General features: G+C 48.7%; 1 protein-coding gene across 1 annotated transcript in view; it reads right to left on the bottom strand.

Moving 5' to 3' along the window:
• Positions 1 to 22,081, bottom strand: part of LOC119971691 (sodium/hydrogen exchanger 10-like) — a 730,493-nt gene that overhangs the window by 462,351 nt on the left and 246,061 nt on the right. The window contains exons 12-14 of the mRNA XM_038807592.1: positions 14,242 to 14,382; positions 13,969 to 14,063; positions 4,108 to 4,227 (exon numbers count right to left, since the gene is read on the bottom strand). Of these exons, the coding sequence (XP_038663520.1) occupies positions 4,108 to 4,227; positions 13,969 to 14,063; positions 14,242 to 14,382 (356 nt within the window). The remainder of the gene's footprint in view (positions 1 to 4,107; positions 4,228 to 13,968; positions 14,064 to 14,241; positions 14,383 to 22,081) is intronic.

A 22,081-nucleotide genomic window follows, 5' to 3' on the forward strand; every position in this document is an offset into this window, starting at 1 on the left:
CTTCCTGACTCCGGCCTAGGCTGTTGCATCCTGACTCCGGCCTCCGACTCCAGCCTCCAGATCCTGTCTTTCATCACCGGCCGTTGAGCATCAGCCATCTATCAGTAAGTGCCAAAACAACGATCGCTACGTGACCCAGGCATTGCTTGTACTCTTGCCGACTATTAGTGAACAGAAGGTGCAGACCAGAAAGGAACAAAGGCCTTGTCCCCTGACCTTGCTGGTTCCTACTTAGATAAGTATTAGTCTTTTAGCGTGTGCATGAGTGTTTATTATAATTGTTATAATAAACTCTAATTGTTTTGGACTTACTAATCGGTGTATAGATTTATTGCTTTGAACTTGACCTTGATAACTTGTGACGGTGTCTCTTACGGCACCTGGCGACTCCAGAGCATAGAAATAAGAAACAGAGCCAAACGAGTGTTAAGCACACTGCCTCTATTGGAGGAGTGTTAAACACACTAACAGTAGAACGAGCAACAACATTAAACACCTGCGCACAATGTTGCAACCTGCCTCGATGCTCTGTTAGAAGGGTGTGAGGGGTGGGCTGATCTGACTTGGCTGCAGATTGGACGCAGGTGGCAGGGGAGGGAGAATGGGCAGATGTTTGGGGTGGATTTGGCTCAGGAATCGCAGTTCAGCCAGCACTTACTGCTCTTGTTGGCCCTGGCACACACGTTGTGTGGCCACCTGTGCCTGCCCGGGCTCCATCTCCTGTCCATCCTTGCTCTCCCCCACATCCTCCTCGTCGGAGGTCTGGCATTCATCCTCCTCCTCCAGCACATCGCCCCTCTGCTGCGCGATGTTGTGGAGGACGCAGCAGGCCACTACGATGCGGGTGGTCCTCCCAGTGCCATTCTGGAGGGCCCCTCCGGAGCAGTCCAGGCACCTGACCTGCTTTTTCAGGAGGCCAAAGCACCCCTTGATCATGACCCTGGTTGGATCATGGGCGTCTTTGTAGAGGGTCTCCGGATAGGCGTCATCAGCCATAACCGCTGTGGATAATGCCTGTTGCCCAGGAGCCAACCCCTTAGCTGGGGGTGAAGCCTTCATTTGTGTTGAGATGCCCCTGAGGCCTCGTTAAGTCGACCAATTATTTATTTATTTTTTTAAAATAATTTTTATTCAAATGTTCACATTTTCACAAAAAGAAAACAATAACAGAAAATTCTAAGAACAAAAAAAAACAGAGCCCCCCCCCCCCCCCCCCCGACCTTTTGTTTTTACCGTTCTGCCAGGAGATCTAGGAATGGTTGCCATCTCCTGAAAAACCCCTGCACTGACCCCCTTAGGGCAAATTTCACCCTCTCCAATTGAATAAACCCTGCCATATTGTTGACCCAGGCCTCCACGCTTGGGGGCCTCGCATCCTTCCACTGAAGATGAATCCTCTGCCGGGCTACTAGGGATGCAAAAGCCAGAACACCGGCCTCTTTCGCCTCCTGCACTCCCGGCTCCATCCCCAAATATTGTGAGTCCCCAGCCTGGATTGACCCTGGATCCTACCACCCTCGATACCGTCCTTGCTACACCCTTCCAAAATTCCCCCAGCACTGGGCATGCCCAGAACATGTGGACATGGTTTGCTGGGCACCCTGAGCACCTAATACACCTGTCCTCGGTGCCAAAAAACCGGCTCTTCCTTGTCCCGGTCATATGAGCCCTATGCAGTACCTTAAACTGTATGAGGCTAAGCCTCGCACACGAAGAGGAGGAGTTCACCCTTTCTAGGGCATCCGCCCACGTACCCTCCTCAATCTCCTCACCCAGCTCCTCCTCCCATTTATCTTTCAGCTCCTCCACCGAGGCCTCGTCTACCTCCTGCATCACCTGGTACACTTCCGAGATCCTCCCCTCTCCAACCCATACCCCCGAGAGCACCCTGTCCTGGACCCCACGCGGCGGCAGCAGGGGGAACCCCGCCACCTCCCGGGGGGAGCCTGAACTTCCCTTCCAGCTCACCCAGGCTCGCAAACTTCCCATCTATGAACAGGTCCCCCAGCCTCCTGACACCTGCCCTGTGCCAACTCAGGAACCCGCCATCAATTCTCCCAAGAACAAACCGGTGGTTCCCCCATATCGGGGACCCCAAGTGGACCAATTATTAACATTGAATAATGTTGCCGGCCTCGCTGGGTCAAGTGCCAGGAAGCTCGCGGCAATTTCTGCTCGCTATAACACTTAGAAATCTTTCCAGAGAATCGCACCCATTGCAACTTCAGTATAAGGGAGAAGTAAACAGAGCTTCTGAACAAATAAGTTTTGCCTCTTTAGGGGAGTCCGAAAAGTGATCCTTCTCCCCTGGGTATATCAAACCAAATTGGAGACCTTTTTTATACAGAATGGATTTCACCCCATCGAAGGCTGCACTCTTCTTCGCCAAGTCTGTACTTAGGTCTTGATACAACCCAAAGCAGTGGCCGTCCCATTTTATCTCCCGATACTCCCTGGCCCATCGACAGACCTGTTCCTTCTTCTTGAAGTTGTGGAATTTAACATAACTGTGCATGGGGGTGCCACAGCACGAGATCTTAGTCAAAATGTACGATGAGCATGGTCTAACTCCTAGGGGGGAAGCTAACATACCTTCATCCACCATTTTTGTTAACATGTTGCCCTCCAGCAAACTCAGGATGGGGATATTCTGCCTCCTGGTTTACTACATCACTCAGTTTGGCCAATCAAATTTTTTTGTCTCCACCACAGATGACAGGCTATTTTCTAGTGAGGAAATCCAACCGCTGTGATCACAAAGGCTGCTTCCATATTTTTTACAGTGGCCCCATGTGTTTCCATAATTTTACTCATGTTTTCCAATTTAATTGACATATGGGCAAAGACTTAGTCTCCAGACCTTTTTACCTCCTCTGTCAGGCTCTAGTGTTTCATTAATTCAGCCGCTACAATGAGGTTGATGTCGGCAGCTGTTGGCAGCATGGTTGCCTGAGAGGAGGGGGAGCCCCCCCATCGCCATTTTGCAGCCTGCCAAGTCCTGCGAGTCCAAGGAGTAGGTGGGTCCCGTTTATTTCTTGCTCCTGTCTTTTCTGGGCATTTTCTTGCAGATTAATCGTTTGTCCGCCGAATCATCAGGTTTTAAAAAACGTTTGATTTTTAATGTCGTCACTGCACTTTACAAAGCGATTTCAGAGTGGAGTGCCTCTTAGTGTGTCTTCCTCTGCTACATACGTCATCTGAAACGGGCCATTTCCGTTTTTAATGTGTTAGTCACCATCAGCTGTTAGGGGGTTTAGTTTAGTTTCTTGTGTTCAAGTTCATATGTAATTTTTTTTCTTTGTTTTTCTTTTCTATAGTGTTTCTATATTTGATTATTTCAGGTGGTTCTGTTTAACATAAAAAATGTTTAATAAATATATTGGGCTGAATTTTCCGTTTTGTCGGCAGCCCCGGAGTTTCCCGACGGCGTGGGGCTGCCCCACAATGGAAAACCCCATTGACCAGCCGGCAAAACTGAGAATCCCGATGGCGTGCAGCAACAAAAATCTGGTGCGGGGGTTGGAGAAACCCGCCCATTGTTTTTAAACTGGGAAAAATCATGATTAAAGACAAGTTCACAAAGGTTTTGGACCACTGTGATACGAGATATCAATTGAGCATGTTAGTTTTTAAAAAGTGAGCAAATTGATCCCTTACATTCCTGCTATAAATTATTCTTCATTGGTATTAAGCATTGGAATGAAAACATTTAATTTATTCACATTTAGTCGATTGGATATTTGATTGGTGATTACAATATTTCAGCCTTCATTTCAGCTGTTTGCTAATATTTATCCCCTTGAATATTTAATATTCTGGGATGACATCTTTATAAGCATGACATGTTGATTATATAGATACGATTTATGCCTCAGTTTGTAATGAATTTGTGCCCGCCAGATTATGACACTAAATCCTTTTAGTTTAGTAGAAGTTTAGTTGCACTGAAAGGTATTAAGTGCATAGTCCCAGGTGTTTTATTATTTATGTATATTCAAAGTATGGTTTTCAGTAACAAAGACAGCGTTCATGACTTGTGACATTAGATCCAAGCATTGGGCACAGCTACAGAAGAAACATTAAAGAAGGAAAAAATCTTCTACTTGCTTGGATGGTTTATATTTGTCCACTTTGACATTGTACATCCAGTCTTCGAGCTTCTTCCTTATGACAACAAAAATGCCTCTAATCTCCCACTCTTTCTTGACATCTATTACCGTCATAAATCTAAATACAGTAAAGAGATTGTAACCATTAAAAGCATTTTTCAATTGGATTTTACTTTACAAAACTCCTCTCAATAAAAAAGATATTTGCTTCCATTCTCACATCTATTTGTGGTAGATTATGACACATAAAGATGTGCTTTGCATATCACAGGCAGGATACGGAAAAATACTTGTATTTCGAGTGGTATTTTGGCTCGGTGTGTTTAGATCAAGGCACTATATTCCTCAGACTAGGCAATGTGCTTCTCTGGAAATGTGCCTGTTTGTACAATTTGCTAGGAGAAAAATGGATTGGCAAGACTTAACACCAAATAAATGCCCCCAAATCATTTCCACTGAGATGATCCCTTTCCTGCACTGGGGAAGGACTTCAACTGCTGCATCCTTGCCCCACCATATAGGATTTTCTGCAGGGCACACATCTCCTCCCTAATGTTCAGTGGGAAAGAATTGCCTTTACAGTATAGACATTATGACAGATCAGAGACATTTCACAGCAAAAGCTTGCAAAGGTAGGTAAGCTTTTCTTTGCATTCCATTTAACTTTATACAGAATTTTGGTTAAACACATTTTTAAAGATTCTATGAATTATTTTAACATGTTTAATCGTTGTTAAAAAGAGTACGGTGTTGCTGAAGCATTTCATCTTGCATTTTGGAGAAACGCAAGAATGCCAAATTTTGACAATTACAATAATTTATATCAAAGGAGAAAAGGAATTTGTCAGTAAGTTGACTTGAATTGGTTGAGGCATTGCCATTGACGTGTGTGTCCCTTTAAGAAATGATTGGTATCTTATCATGTGGCTTATAGCTCGGCTTCAATTACGTAATTTTGTGGGTGGAGCTGGGCTGTGGCTGTCAGGTATGAGGAGTTTATTTTTGATTTCAGTTTTCGTTTGTTTGCTTTGGACTGCAGAAGGAAAAAGAAGTGTTTTCTCTGTTTTTCTCTGTATTCATTTTAAAAACTGTTCCAGTGAAAGGCACATTGGGTGTGGCAAATTGCCTTGGAAACTTTAACGGTAGAGTTGTTTTCCGGAAGGGGTTTGAAACTGCTGGTTGAAACTGGATCAGAATCTCAGGGAAAGGACCAGTCCCAGTAAAGTGAGAATACAGTGTGCTGGGCCACACCCTTGAAAGGGGATTTGATTTATTGGATTTTGTTATTGAATTGGAACAGCTAAAGGGGGAATTCATTAAGTATTATGTACATAGATCACTGTCGCTGTTTGTGTTGTCTTTATGTTTGTAATTGATAAAACAAATTCTTGCCGTGTTTATATATTTATACACATGTTAACTACATTCTTAGAATAAACCTTGTCTTGATTAAAGCACCTAGGAAGTCTGATGAATCACACCTGAAGCAAAGACATTCATACTCATCCCAACCAAATTCAACATAAAGATTAACGGTCAGGTGAACTTCATAATACACTTTGGAATTTCTAAGCCCTGGCCCATAATGCCATAGAAAAAACAATGGGGAAGTACAGGCTCCCCAAGTCCCCAGGTAATTTCTTGAACATATTCCTTTCGTTTGCAGAGAAAATGCTCCCGCATAAGAACGTATGTCACTTCCATTAAGCATAAATGAGCATGTTAAGAGCTTAACTGATCACCTTAACTTGATAGTTACTGTAGCTATTAGTGCACTCAGGATTGCATAGTAATTGCTGCCCAATCAAGTAATTCCATCTAACAATAGATGTTTTGTTTTGCATGTTGCAAGCATGGGCTGAGTACAATCCGTACTCTATTACAATCAAAGGAACAATACAGTTGGTTTGATCCGCCAATTGTCGGAACATCCGGTCGACGTACCTGGTACCACAATGGTGCTAAAATCCTTGGGTTTAGGGCAGTACCCTGATGAACTCCTGCAGTGATGTCCCGGGACTGAGATGGTTGACCTCAAACAACCACAACCATCTTCCTTTGTGCCAGGTGTGACACCAACCAATGGAGAATTTTCCCCCAATTCCCCATTGACTCCAGTTTCACAAGGGCTTCTTTATGCCAAACCCAGTCAAATGCTGCCTTGATGATAAGGGCAGTAAATGTCACTGAGTTCAGCTCTTTGTCCATGTTAGGACCAAGGCTGTAATGAGGCCAGATGTTGAATGGCATTGAGCAGTTATTGTTGAGTGAGTGCCACCTGATGGAACCACTGACGACACTTTCCATCACTTTGCTAATGTTCGAGAGTAGACTAATGGGGTAGTAATTGGCCGGGTTAGATTTATCCTGCTTTGTGTGCAGTACATACCTGAGCAATTTTACACATTGCCGAGTAAATGCCAGTGTTGTAGCTGTACTGGAACAACTTGGCTAGAGGCACGGCTAGTTCAGGAGCATGTCTTCAGAATGCTGGAATGTTGTCAGGGTCCATAGACTTTGCAGTATTCCATTCCTTCAGCCGTTTCATGATACCACGTGGATTCAATCGAATTGGCTGAAGGCTGACATCTGTGATGCTCGTGACCTCTCGAGGCCACTGAGATAGACCATCCACGTGACATTTCTGGTTAAAAGTTGTCATGTGAGAGTACCTTTAAGAAATGGGTGTTTTTTATAGAATAACTGTAGTGGGTGCACCTTTAAGAAATGAGTGTTTATTACTGCAGTGATGTCAGAGAGTGGGTGGAGCTGGGCTTTCTGTCTGCTTTACTTTCGGTTTTGAGCAGGCTGCTATAGAGTGAGGTTTTAGTTTTGTTTTCAGCGAAAGGAGCTGCAGTGAAAGCCAGCAGATGTGCATGGATCTCTCTACAAGCTAAAGAGTGTTCATTTGGGTGAACTCCATGATACACTTTGGAGTTCTCTAAACCCTGGCCCATAACAAGTGCAGATTTCGGTGGATGAGGTAAAGGCAAGGTGGGAGGAGGACCTAGGGCCCATTTTGGAGGAAGCTGTAAGGAGTGAGTCCCTCCGTAGGGTAAATGCTACATCATCCCACACAAGGTTAAGCTTGTTACAACTTCATGGGCGGTATGGGGGGGCCATCTTGGATCGGCCCACTCAGAGTGAAGTTGGGCAAGGCAGAGTCAAAGGGGGGGGGGGCAATAGCATATGATAGCGGGGGGTGGAGATGTCAGCCTCCACTAAGAATTGGGACATGGAATGACCAAGGGTTAAACGAACCAGTCCCGGGTCCAAAGAGAAAATGCTGGAAAATCTCAGCAGGTCTGGCAGCATCTTCAGGGAGAGAAAAGAGCTGACGTTTCGAGTCCAGCTGACCCTTTGTCAAAACTAAAAGGCAGAGAAAGTGAGAAATATTTATACAGTGGAGTCAGAATGAAAGATGAGTCATAGCCACAGATACCAAGGGAAAAGAGTGCTACTAGCCACAGAAACCAAGGGAAAGAGTGCTAATGGCAGTCCCCAGAGAGAACAAAAGTTATGAAAGGCCAAACAGCAGAGAAACTAACATCAGAGGGAAACTGTGACAGATGTAGATGTGAGGGGAGGGGAAGGAGGAAGCAAAGGGGAGAAAAGGTAAGGAAAAGTGGATAAGATGGGGGGGTTAAATATGTATAAAGAACAACAGTAAAGAAGAAATGATAAAAGACAGTTAAAATGAAACGCAATTAAAACAAATGGGTCGAGGTTTCTTCGCAGCCTTCAACATGTCATCGATGAAGATGAACATCTTGCCAAGGTCATTCCCACACCCCCACTACTTGCCTTCAAACAACTCCGCAACCTCAAACAGACCATTGTTTGCAGCAAACTACCCAGCCTTCAGAACAGCGACCAAGACATCACAAAACCCTGCCATGGCAATCTCTGCAAGACATGCCAGATCATCTACATGGGGACCACCATTACACGTGAGAACACCACCCACCAGGTACGTGGTACATACTCGTGCGACTCGGCCAACATTGTCGACCTTTAGGGCAGCAGGGTAGCATGGTGGTTAGCATAAATGCTTCACAGCTCCAGGGTCCCAGGTTCGATTCCCGGCTGGGTCACTGTCTGTGTGGAGTCTGCACGTCCTCCCCCTGCGTGCGTGGGTTTCCTCCGGGTGCTCCGGTTTCCTCCCACAGTCCAAAGATGTGCGGGTTAGGTGGATTGGCCATGCTAAATTGCCCGTAGTGTCCTAATAAAAAGTAAGGTTAAGGGGGGGGTTGTTGGGTTACGGGTATAGGGTGGATACGTGGGTTTGAGTAGGGTGATCATGGCTCGGCACAACATTGAGGGCCGAAGGGCCTGTTCTGTGCTGTACTGTTCTATGTTCTATGACCTCATAAGCAGCAGGAAAGGCTACCCCGAGGCATGATACATTGGCGAGACCATGCAGACGCTGCGACAACGGATGAACGGATATCGCGCAACCATCGCCAGGCGGGAATGTTCCCTTCCAGTTGGGGAACACTTCAGCATCAAGGGCATTCAGCCTCTGATCTTCGGGTAAGCATTCACCAAGGCGGCCTTCAGTACGGGCAACAACGCAGAATCACCAAGCATAAACTTATAGCCAAGTTCTGCATACATGAGTACAGCCTCAACCGGGACCTTGGATTCATGTCGCATGACATTCACCCCCCACCCTCTGGCCTGGGCTTGCAAAATCATACCAAATGCCGTGGCTTGAGACACCTCTTTAACCTGTGATTATCCCTCTCTCCAGGTGCTCCATCTGGACCAGTAAAGACTTAATTACCTGCAAAGACTCGCATTCAAAGTATTGTCTTGCATCATTGACTTTGTCTATGTAGATAATTCTGGAACCCACCTCTTCATTCACCTGAGGAAGGAGCTGTGCTCCAAAAGCTAGTGATTAGAAACAAATCTGTTGGACTTTAACCTGGTGTTCTAAGACTTCCTACTGGGGTCAAGGTGGGGTAGTGCTAATCATCTGAAGTTGTTGAATTCGATGTTGAGAACGGTAGGCAGTAGCGTGCCTGACCGGAAGATGAGATGTTGTTCCTCCAGTTTGCGTCGAGCTTCACTGGAACATTGCAGCAGGCCAAGGACAGACATGTGGGCATGGGTTTTGTGTGAAAGCAAGCAACGGGAAGGTCAGGGTCCTGAATGCGCACAGACAAAAAGTACTCAGCAAAGTAATCACCCAGTCTGCGTTTGGTCTCTCCGATATAGAGGAGACCACATTGGGAGCAACGAATGCAATAGACCAAATTGAAAGAGGTACAAGTGAAACGCTGCTTAACCTGAAATGAGTATTTTTGGCCTGAGATGTTAAGCATGGAAGAGGTAAAGGGGCAGGTGTTTCACCTTCTGCGATTGCATGGGAAGGTGCCATGGGTGATGAGAGAGGTTTTGGGTGTGGTGGAGGAGTGGAGTAGATTATCTTGGACGGAACGGTCTCTGCAGAATGCTGACAGCGGTAGCGATGGGAAGATGTGCTTGGTGGTGGCATCACGCTGGAGTTGGCGAAAATGGCGGAGGGTGATGGTGGGGGTGAAATGTGATGCAGTGTTAGACAGTCGATGTGCAATAAACTGGGACGAAGCAGGGTTTGTAAAGAGGTTACTGGGGGCGATTACAGACTTTGATTTCCACCAGATGATTATACGAGGGGTTTTTAACTATGTGATGGAGCCTGATTGGGGGACTTGTACGATTTTCTCCAGCTGGAGAAGATTAGGTTTGCTCTGAGGGGGTCAGAAGAGGGCTTTGAACCATGATGTGGCCGTTCATGACTTTATTTGAAGAGCTGTTGGTTATGGGGAGCCGGGGGTTGGAGTGATTAAAAACTGTTAACTATGCTTTGATAGACTGTGTATTTTGTTGATATTAAATATGTTTGGAATAACATATTTTTTTTAAAAAGCTTGTTACAACTTAAAGTTGTGTTTGGGACAAATCTCAGCAAGGCCAGGGTGAGTAGATTCTTCGAGGATAAGTGTGAACAGTGTTTGAGAGGGCCTATTCACCATATGTACATGTTAAGATACAATCCCAAATTGGTGGTCTATTGGAGGTTCTTATCCCCCCTTCCACCATATCACCCCTTCCCCCATATCCCGCTTCCCCCACATCCCCCCGTATCCCCATCCCCCATATCCCCCTTCCTCCACATCCCCCTTCCCGCCCATATCCCCCCTTCTGCCCATATAGCCCTTTCCCCATATCTCCCCTTTCCCATATCACCCCAACCCCATATCCCCCTTTCCCCATATCCCCCCCAGGATATGGGGGAAGGGAGATATGGGTATATGGGGGAAGGTGGGATAGAGGGAAAGGGGATAGGGGGAATATGGGGGAAGGGGGGATATGGGAGAAGGGGGAATATGGGGGGAGGAGATATGGGGAAGGGGGGATATGGGTGGGGGAAAGAGGATATGGGTGGAGGAAGGGGGGATATGGGTGCGGGTGGGCGGATAGACGACATGTCACCATTGCCCAAAACCCCACCCCTGCAGCCAGGTGTCATAGGCTGCATGGTCACGACAGCTGGCACATGGCCAGGCGGACCAACCCTCCCCAACCCCCCCTCCTCCCCGGAATGCACACTCCCCAACACCCCCCTCTTCTTCCCGACACACACCCTCCCAAACCCACCCTCTTTCCTCCCCGGCACGCACACTCCCCAACCTCTCCCCCTCCTCCCCGGCACGCACCCTCCCCAATACCTCCCCCCCTCTCCTCCCTGGCACGCACCCTCCCCAACCCCCCACCCTCCTCCCCAGCACGCACCCTCCCCAACCCCCCAACCCCGCCCCGGCACGCACCCTCCACAAACCTCACCCCTCTCCTCCCCGGCAAGCACCCTCCCCAAACCCCCTCCCCGGCACGCATCCTCTCAATCACTCGCCCACCCCGGCACCACCCTCTCCTTCCCGGCTCGCACCCTCCGCAACCCCACCCCCCGGCACGCATCCTCTCCATCATTCGCCCTCCCTGCCCCCCCCCCCCCCTCTCCTCCCCAGCACGCACCCTCCCCAACTCCCGCCTCCTCCCCGGCAGGCACCCTCCACAAACCCCCCCCTCCCCAGCACCCTCCCCAAACCCCCCCTCCTCCCCAGCACGCACTCTCTCCAACAACCCCCCCCCCCCCCCCGGTCTCCTTCCCCAGCATGCACGCCCTCCATCACTCGCCCTCCCCAGCCCCCCCTTCTCCTTCCCGGGACGCACCCTCCCCAACCCCCCTCCTCCCCGGCACGCAACCTCTCCATCACGCACCCTCTCCATCAGGCACCCTCTCCGTCACGCACCCTCTCCAACCCACCCTCCCCTCCCCCAGCCCTTCCCTCCCCTCCCTCCACCCCCCCAGCCCCTCCCTCCCACTCCCAGCCCCTCCCTTCCCCCCATGGTATTGTTTTACCATGTAATGGCTTCTCCTTTGCTATAACATGTTAAAAATTCAATTAAAATATTATTTAAAACAAAAGATGGATGCAAATGTTTCAGCCTAATCTTTCGCTTTGATGTGCTGGGCTCTCCCATCATTGAGGATGGGGATATTTGTGGAGCCTTCTTCCCCAACACCACCATTCATGACTGGAGGTCACAGGACAGCAGTGCTTAGATATGATTTACTGATTGTGGGATCACATAGTTCTGTGTATCACATTCTGCATCTGTTGTTTGGCATGCATGTCGTCCTATGTTTCTGCTTCACCCGGAGACGATGCTAGGCCATGAGGTTATGGCTTGTGATTGTATAAACTTCTTTTTTATTTAAATGTATTTTATTACAAATATGTATCAAAACAGGTTACAACAAATAAACACCCCGGGAAACATATTTCCCAACAATCAACTATACGGTCTGTACAGATTATTCCCCTTTTTCATCACCCCCTCACGACGAACAGCCCCTCAAACAAGGTCACAAACATACCCCACCTTTCCTCAAATCCCCCTGAAGAGCCCCTTAACTCATACTTTATCTTCTCTAATCGCAGGAAGTCGTACAGGTCACCCAACCATGCCGCTACCCCTGGTGGTGATGCCAACCACCATTCCAGCAAAATTTGCCACCGTGAAATCAGAGATGCGAAGGCCAAGACATCGACCTTCCTCCTCTCCATGATAGATATATTCGCAACAAGTAGATTGGTGAGGACAGGGACAAGTATATTTTGTCCTTTGTCGATTCATTCACCACCTTCTGCAGACCTAGTCGAGCGGCAAGGACTTTAGGACCCAGCCAGCTCGGTCAGTGGTGGTGCTACTGAGCCACACTTGGTGATGGACGTTTGAGGTTTCCCACCCAATGTACATTCTGTGCTCTTGTCATGCTCAGTGCTTCCTCCAAGTGGTGTTCAACATGTATTCATCTGCTGAGGCGGAACGATATGTGGTAACCTGCCGGAGATTTCCTTGTCCAAGTTCAACCTGATGAAATGAGGCTTTGTGGAGTTCAGAGTCAACGTTGGGGACTCCCAGGGCATCTCCCTCCTGCCTGTACACCACTGTCCCACCATCTCTGGTGGGATAGTCCTGTTGCTGGGACAGGACAAATCCAGGGATAGTGATGGCAGTATCAGGGCCATTGGCTGTAAGGTGTGATTCTGTGAGTATGATTATGTCAAGCTGTTGTTTGACTAGTCTGTGAACAGCTCTCACAATTTTGGCACAAACCCCCAGATGTTAAGGAGGACTTTGAAGGGTTGACAGGGCTGGGGATGCCGCTCTCATTTCCTGTGCCTCAGTAGATGCCAGGTGGTCCGTCAGGTTCCATTAGTTTTAGACTTTGTAGCAGTTCAATACAACTTAATGGCCCCGGGAAGTGCGGCCCTACGGTGGCCAGGCCCGCGATCGGAGCACCCCGATCCGCGGGCGTGCCTGTGCCGTAGGGGTACTCTATTCCTTTGCGTCGGCCGCTGTAACAGTCTGCGATGGCCGACGCGGAGATGAACCCCCCCCCTGTGCATGTGCTGGCATGACACCAGCACACGCTGGTCCTCCTGCGCATGCACCAACTCACGCCGGCCGCCGGAGGCCCTTCGCCGCCGGTTGGCGTGGCGCCAAGCCCTTCCATGCCAGCCGCCGCGGCGCAAACCACTCAAGCGCCGGCCTAGCCCCTGAAGGTGCGGAGGGTTCTGCACCTTCGGCACAGCCTGACACCGGAGTGGTTCACGCCTCTCCTTCGCGCCGGAGTTGCCCGCCCCACCGGTTTCCGCAGAATCCTGCCCCAGTTTTATGCAAATAAGGAGTGGAAATATCAGAAATGTGACTGGTTTAACAGAAAATAAAAAATGAAATAGTTTGTTCCTCACATGAAAACACTCAAATATAGACAAATATTCCTGTGTTCACTGGGAATTGTAGAGGAAAACGGGGTAGGGCTAAACAGATTTCCAATACAATTCACTTTTGCCAGAATTCTCCGGCTAGTAGAATTTTCTTTTCCCTCCAGCAGCTCAGCTCCTCTCGCGGGTTTCCCTGCGGCATGGGGTGGCTTCAATGGGAAATCTCATTGACAAGTGGTGGGAGTAGAGAATTCCGCTGCCTGTGAACAGCGTACCACTGAGAAACACATAGCTGGGGGGACTGGAGAATCCCGCCATTTGTCTGCCTGATTACTGCCCATAAATCAGGTGCGAACAGTCAGAATATCCAGGCTATCCTTTGAAAACATTTACATGTATAACACGTCCATATGATTTCACAGTGATTGCTATACCTTATCCATGGTATGTGGAGACTAACTAAATAGAAAAGGAACATAGCAGCTAATGTTTTTACTGACTATTCTGCATATATATGTTCAAAGTTGCCTCTTAAATAAAGAATAATGCAAGTGTTTCCAGCGCCATGCTCTTACCTGCCAGAATCAATAGTGTTCTCAGTAATGCTAATCAATGTCCTTGCTGCCTGACGGTTAAGCATTCCAGCACTATACTGCCGCCAGTAACTGGTCTAAATACAATAACAGTTAAGAACAAAAAAGTTGTTCAAATGTCTGTAGGCCAATAGTTCTTGTTGCAAAGATACTTTAGTCAATTGACGATGCTGTCTTCTCTCATTGCTAGAGAGGTACAGGCAGGCAATCACAGGAAGAATCTAAGGACATAACAAATGACACTGTGCAATGTACCTTTTGTGCTTTCAAAACTCGTATCCTGGCTTCTTCCATCATGTCATCTATCTCACGGAGAGAGGGTTCCCAGGGAATATTCTTCTCGCAGTCAGGGCAACGAGCTATTCTTGTGTTTGGCAAAAGATCATCAACTTGAATCTGAGAAGGAGAGAGGGTATTTATGCTTTGGCAGATTTTACGGTAGATTATTTCTTTATTGCACAGTATGATAAATGGCAGGCATGGTTTCAATTATTTGCATGGAACTCCAATCACTTCCTCTTGATATTTTTAGGCAAGATTTTCAACTGGAATTATAAAAATATATTCTTCAGTCAGGACTCGGGCATTCCTGGCAAGCTCTTCATTTATTACCTAGCTCTTACTGACCTCAAGGAAAACGTGCGTGCCTTCTTGAATCAATGTAGAATGTTCCAGGGAGTTGGCTACAGTTCGGTAGGTCAGAAGGAGTTTTCATAGTCATACATATGTTAACTCTAAAAGTCTTTATTGACTCTTACACTATTTACAAATATGCAGTAAAGGATACAAGCTAGGAACTGTCTCCATGCTTTCTGGTGCACACAACTTTGTCCACCACGAAAGTGACCCTTGGTGTGGGTCTTGTGCTATCTTACTTCACTGTGTAGGTAGTACTGTACTCAGTCCCACATTAACCGTGTTTGTGCCAGATCCTGACATTACACTCCCCACCCCCCACCCACTCCCCAGTGTATTTTAAGTCATTATACTTTGCCTGATGTCTTGCATAGTTACTGCTATCATACATTCACATTGTCATTACTACATGAGCACTACCCCACCTCCCACTTCAAGTCCCTGAATTCAAAGGTTTAGACAGGTTGGAGGCCTTATAACTCTTCCATATCTCATTCACACTACTGTTAGAAAAGTGGTAGGCTCTGTCACTGCTGGTTGTTCCTGAAAATTTGAATGTTGCACTGACCTTTAGGTATGTTTTCATCCATTTCTTCTATTCTTTTGTGTTGAACTTACTTGGTCACTTCAGCTGTTGCACTAGTGGGTGTCGGCTACCCCAGCTCATTTTTTGTGGGAAGGTTGAATATTGTATTCATTTCTTTGTTGTTTCTTTTGTTTTTTCCAGTATCACATGGGTCATGGCAATGTCGTCTATGGCTATGGCAAAGGACAAGCAGTGGAGGGGAATGGGGGGTGGGAAGGGGGGAGGAAGGGGGTATGATGACGGAAGAGGACACGTCCTACGTGAAGCGGGTGAGGACGAGGGTCTTCCTGGCACTCCGGGCTTGCCAAACCCTCGCCACTGCCACCTGTCCTTCAGCCTTTGGCTGGTTCTGCGGGACCTCCTCAGGCTTGTCCTCCAGTCCCTCCTGGTCCGGTGCCTCTTTCTCCTCCTTGGTGGCCACATGGGCTATGATGTATCGGGTCTCCGCATCGGTCACTGACCTCCGTACTGGCGTCATTAGCCACATCCTCAGAGGGTACCCCATATCCCCCAAAAGCCAACCCCAACAATCCTGAGCTGGTCCTCGAAAAAGCCGGGGATGCCCGCATGCCCAAGGATGTGCTGTTAGCATTACTCTGAATTAAATGCAAACTGTACAGCCAACTGAGGTAACAATTCAACCACAATTCGTTTATTTATTCATGTTTGAATCATTAATTCTGGATGTTAGCGTATAGGAAAGATAATTTTAGGGTGCGCTGTACCCGAACAGGAACAGAATCCCATAGCGCGATTAGCCAGGTGTTTCCCAGCACTATTCAGGTAGATTAGGGGCCTCAATGGGGAACATGCAGCGAGGCCGCACTTTGTCTCATTTCCTGCTCTGAGCAGTTCCGCTCGCTGACTCCCAACCCTCTGACGCGACCGCCGAAGACCCCAAAGCCCAACTCATAACGGGGTTCCCGTGCACCCGCATAGGGCACCCCTGGGCTGATCCCCATCACGGGAAAAATAATCAGCTTGGCACCACCAGTCTGCTGCCCTGGCAGTTCCAGGCTGGCACCCATCAGCATTGCCAGGGTGCCAGGTTGGCAGTGCCAAGGTGGCCCCAACAGTGCCAGGTGACACACGGCCCAGAAGGCAAGGACCTGTGGGCCTCCAATCCCCTGGGTGACCCCTATGAGTGTGTTCCAATTGTTTCCTGTTTGTGGGGACCAGCACTGAATGGCGTTTGCCCGAGATCTCCATGGCGAAGGGGTTACAGCCACGCCTCAGGTAGATCATGGGAGGACATATTAGAGTGGGGCGAGGTGCCTCACTCTTACATGCACATTTGTTATAAAGTGATACCGTCCACAATGGGCGGATTCACATCGCGAGGTATCGCAAGGCCGTGCATTAAATCTTGTGAGGCGAGACGAGCCAGGTAGGTCCCAGAAGAGGGATCTCCCGGCATCTACTGGTCGCACTGCATCTCACCGCGCTGCCCATCGGAGGTAACGCAGCCAGTAGATCTCGCCCTTTGGGTTTACCTGGTTGACTCTTTTTTTAAAACACCATTTTTATTCAATTTTTCACATTTTATACAATAAAACAAAATGAATAACAAAAGACCCCCCCCTCCCCACTCTCCCACCCAACCCATCTATGACTTGAACAATACCCACCCCCCCCCTCCCCCCACCTTTTAGCCCCGAGTGGCTGAAGGCACCGACACTTTAAAGTGCAGAATGATCAGACCCTATCTCTTCTGGAACCCCTCAATCGCCCCCCTCAAGGTGAACTTCACCTTCTCAAGATACAGGAACTCCATCAGCAACTCTCACCACCCCCCTCCCAAGGGGTCATCGAGCGCAGCTTAGTTCGATCCATCTTTGGGTGCAATGCTGTGTTCAAATCCTCCCTTAAAATTAACTGATGCATGTCCAGGCTCGTGATGGCCACCAATATCTTCTTCATAAACCTCACATCGTCCCAATTCGGGGCATACATGCTAACCAACACCACCAACCTCTCCTGCAAAGTGCCCATAACTATAACAAAGCTGCCTCGATCATCAACCACCACCTTCTCTATCTGAAACTTAACTCTCTTACCCACCAATACTGCTATCCTCCCGGTCCTGCTCTCAAAGCCCGAGTGAAACAACTGACTCACCCAATCCTTCCGAAGCCTAACCTCGTCCTTCACCTGCGGATGGGTCTCCTGGAACAGCACATCGGCTCTCATGCTCTTTGAATGCGAAAAGGCTCTCGCCCGCTTCACTGGTCCACCGCTTGTCCACATTACTATTCGGACCGGAAATCTCTCTCACCCCCCCCAAATTCGTCGACAACCTCCCCTACTGGGTATACCTGCCCCCCCCCCCCCCCCCCTCCCCCACCAACCTCTTAGGCTCGTCGTCCACCCTAAATGGCCCCCAGTCCCGCCCCACGAATGGAACAAAGCCCTGCCCCTAGTCACCAACTAACCCTCCCCCATCCCAGAAACCCCCAACCACTTCTTCTCAAAACCGCTCCTGTCTGCATGCTACCCATCCCCCCACCTCCTAGGCCAGTCAAAACCTGTCCATGCAGGTTTGGCCAGCCGCGGCCCGTCCCCCCACCTCGCTCCCATTCACTAGCCAGCTTACGTTTGCTGGCCTGGTGGGCCCACCAGAGCCCCTTCCCTCCACATACCTAAAGCAACAACCAACAGAAACCCCCCACCCCTCACACCCAACCCTTCGAAACAACTATACATATTAAACCCCAAAGGATAAAAATCCCAACACATTATCTCATCATCCCCAATCTATCCCCTCACAACATAATAAATCAAAGTCCAAAAGTTCATCCCAGTCCTTCAGCCCTCACGAATGCCTTTGCCTCCTCCGCCATTTCAAAGAAATGGTCCTTGGAATTGTATGTAACTCTCTGCTTCGCTGAGTAGACTACCCCAAACAGCACATCACTCTTACAAAGTGTGGTGAATCACAGTCCGTGTAATTCACACTGTTATTTTATATGATGTACTGTGTCTATGTAAGCTCGGTATACGAGCAGTTGCGCGGCTCGGCCCATAGGGGGAGATGAGGAGTGTGTACTGGGCTCCACCCTTGGCTCCGCCCATGGCTCCTCCCACTAACCGGAAGTATAAAGCTTGGCAGTCATGAGCCTGCCTGCCAGTTCATCTAATTGCAGGCAGGCTCTGTTGTAAGACTATTAAAACCACTGTTCACTTCCAACCACGTGTCGTGTGAATTGATGGTCACATCACAAATCGTGCCTTCGCCCTATTAAAGGCTGCCCGCCTTCTTGCCACCTCCACCATGATATCCTGGCATATACAAATACCACTGCCTTCCAATCTCACCTCCTGATTCTGCTTTGCCCATCTCAAGACTTTCTCCTTTATCTGATAGCTGTGAAAACAGACTATCAGAGCTCTTGGTGGATCATTTGCCATTGGCTTTGGTTATAGCAGCCGATGAGCCCAATCCAGCTCAAAGAGGGAAGTATTCTCCTCTTCCTCCAACAATTAGGCGAACATCCCCAAAAACAGTCCATCAGCCTCGGGCCCTCCGGCACTCAGGCACACCAAAAATCCAAAGATTCTGCCACCGTGACCTATTCTCCAGGTCCTCCAGTTGGGCTCTCAGCACCTTATTACTTTACTCCACCTTCCGCAGTTCCTTTCCCATCGAGGTGAGCTGGTCGCTGTACTGTGACAATTCCTCCTCCACCCCCTTCAACACCTCCTCCACCCCCTTCAACACCTCACCATGCTCCTGCACCGTCTCCAATGTCTCTCCAAGAGCCTCCTTTATCGGCAACAGAGTGTCATCCAACAACTGTTTGAGCATTCCCATCATCTCCTTCCCATACCGCTCAAAATGTTTGGAAAACTGCTGCTCGAACTCCACCACTATCACCTCGGCTAGCGTGTGCAGCCCCGCCTGGCGAGCTTGCTCCCACCATCTTTCCTCCCACATAACTACACACCGAATTCAGGCCCTCAGGTGAACTAGCGCATGGTCCTCTTCATGTCATATTCTTCCATTGGGATTTCGACATCCTCCAATTCCCACAACTGAGGACAGCTCATATAAAAATTCCCCCCCTCCCCCCCCCCCAAAACTGGGTGAAAAACTGAGAACTCTAGCAGGAGCCACCAAATGTGTGACCTCCACCTACATGTCACCACCAGAAGTCCACTTTGTTGACTCTTTAATAGTAAACATTCTTCCATTTCAAACTGTGGAATTTTGTGGCTTCAGTAAATAGATGAGATTTCTACTTCTTCTTTCTTTAAAAAAAATGACTGGGTCTCTAACAAGATCGTAACAACTAGCATTGGAAGCATTCAGAGATGTTCACGGGTTGATTCTTGGAATACAGGGAAACGTCAAGGGGGTCGGGTCTACGCTCACTGGAGTTTAGAAGATTGGGAGGTGATCTGAGTAGACTTAATAGGGTATATGCTGATAGGAGGAATCAAGAACTGGATGAGGGGGTTCTTATCTTTGGAATTCTCTTCCCCATCAAACAGTGGTGGTTGGATTATTGAATGTATTCAAGATTGACGGTGACGGCCATGGTGTGAGTGGTCGCACATTTGGTGGCTCTGGCTCGTGGCGGTGTTTTTGGACCTTTTCACCAGCTAATGGGCGGATTTGTTGATGAAAAATGGTGTGGGGGGGGTTTTGGAAGGAGAGGGTGTCCCATCGGTGGATGGATTTGTGGACCAGGAATGGTTTTCAATGGAAGGAACAGTTGCGAGAAGTTGTACCTGCGACACAGAGGAAGATGGCGAAGGGTAAGCATCTGGCTCTAATGTCTCAGTGATCGATGGAGTATCTGTGGACTTCCTGAACGAGAAGTTCACCCAGCAGAGGAAGGCAAGGATGGTAGACCCAATTAAGGCGAGGATCGACCGCCTGGAAACAAGGCTAAAAGCTCAGAGACAGGCGATCCAGAAGGTGGAGGAGACGGTGGGGGAGCACGAGGAGCAGCTCACCTCGATGGCAGCCGAGCTGGGGGTGATGCGCGATATTCAAAGGCGGCCGCAGGATAAAGTGGAGGATTTGGAGAACCAGTCTCGGAAGCAGCATCTAAGGATCGTGGGGCTGCTGGAGGGCAGTGAGGGAGCGGATGCGAGCTCTTACTTGGCTAAGATGTTCGAGAAGTTGAATGAAGAGGGGGCCTTTGAGCGGCCCTTGGAGGTGGACTGGGCACACAGGGTGCTGATGAGGAAGCCGCAGGGTAATGAGCTACCAAGGGCGATTGTGCTGCGGCTGCACCGGTTTTTGGATAAGGAGCAGATAGTGGGCAGCACGGTAGCATGGTGGTTAGCATAAATGCTTCACAGCTCCAGGGTCCCAGGTTCGATTCCCGGCTGGGTCACTGTCTGTGTGGAGTCTGCACGTCCTCCCCATGTGTGCGTGGGTTTCCTCCGGGTGCTCCGGTTTCCTCCCACAGTCCAAAGATGTGCGGGTTAGGTGGATTGGCCATGCTAAATTGCCCGTAGTGTCCTAATAAAGTAAGGTTAAGGGGGGGTTATTGGGTTACGGGTATAGGGTGGATACGTGGGTTTGAGTAGGGTGATCATGGCTCGGCACAACATCGAGGGCCGAAGGGCATGTTCTGTGCTGTACTGTTCTATGTACTGTTCTATCTATCTATGAGCGGATCCTGAGGTGGGCCAGTTAGACAAGGCGATGTACCTGGGAGGGCAGTGAACTTTGTGTGTACCAGGACCTGGGTGCAGAGCTGGCCAAGAGGAGAGTGGGGTTCAGTAAGGTGAAGAAGGCTTCCCTCTTTAAGAAGGGGGTGTAATTTGGAATGTTGTACCCGGCTCGCGTCTGGGTGACTTACAATGGTCAGAAGCTTTATTTTGGGATGTTGGAAGAAGCGATGGAGTTTGTGAGGGACAGTGGACTGACATGAGAAGGAGGACATTGAACTTTCGAGGAGGTGTTCGTTTTTGTACCTGTTGTTTTTTTTTCCTCTGGGGACCTTTGTCCTGTGTTAGTCAGTGGGGGATGGGTGGTTGCTCTTTACTTTGTTTTGGGGTTTTGAATGTTGGTGTTTGAACCGGGATAGTGTTTGAACAGGGGGAGGGAATCAGTGGGGGGTAGGATGCAAGGCGCCATGGGCGGATGCTGCTAGGCTAGCTGAGCGGGCTAGTTCATGGAAGCGCAATGGGGTTGAGTAGGTGGTTAGAGTGTTGATGGGATTGGGATTGTTATTTTGTGGATGAGAGGGGGGACTGCTGACAGGGTAAGGGCTTTTGAATTGTGGTATGGGGAGGGTCGATGACGATGGACATCCAAGGGCGGACCAGGCTGATCACATGGAATGTGAGAGGGTTGAATGGGTCGGTCAATAGGGCTCACATGTTTGCACATTTGAGGAATCTAAAGGCAGACATGAGATTTCTGCAAGAAACGCATTTGAAGATTGGGGATCAAACTAGGCTCGGGAAAGGATGGGTAGGGCAGGCTTTTATTCTGGATTGGACTTGAAGATGATGGGGGTAGAGGTATTGATAATAAACGGGTAGCTTTTGAAGTGGGGAGCATAGTGGCAGACTCTGGAGGGAGGTATGTTATGGTGAGTGGGAAATTAGAAGGGATGCCGGTGGTATTGGTGAATATTTATGCCCCAAACTGGGATGATGTAGAGTTCATGAGGCGGTGTTGAGGAAGATCCCTGATCTGGACTCGTACCAGTTGATAATAGATGGGGGGATTTAAACACAGTTTTGGATCCAAACATAGATCAGTTGAGTGCGAGGTCGGAGAGAGTATCGGCGGTGGTGAAGGAACTGATGGGATTTATTGAGCACATGGGGAGATGGATCCGTGGAGGTTTGACAGGCTACGGGTAAAGGAATTTTCGTATCTCCCCCACGTGCATAGGGTGCTCTCCC

The sequence above is a fragment of the Scyliorhinus canicula genome, chromosome 9, assembly GCF_902713615.1.
Source record: "Scyliorhinus canicula chromosome 9, sScyCan1.1, whole genome shotgun sequence".
Classification (NCBI taxonomy): domain Eukaryota; kingdom Metazoa; phylum Chordata; class Chondrichthyes; order Carcharhiniformes; family Scyliorhinidae; genus Scyliorhinus; species Scyliorhinus canicula.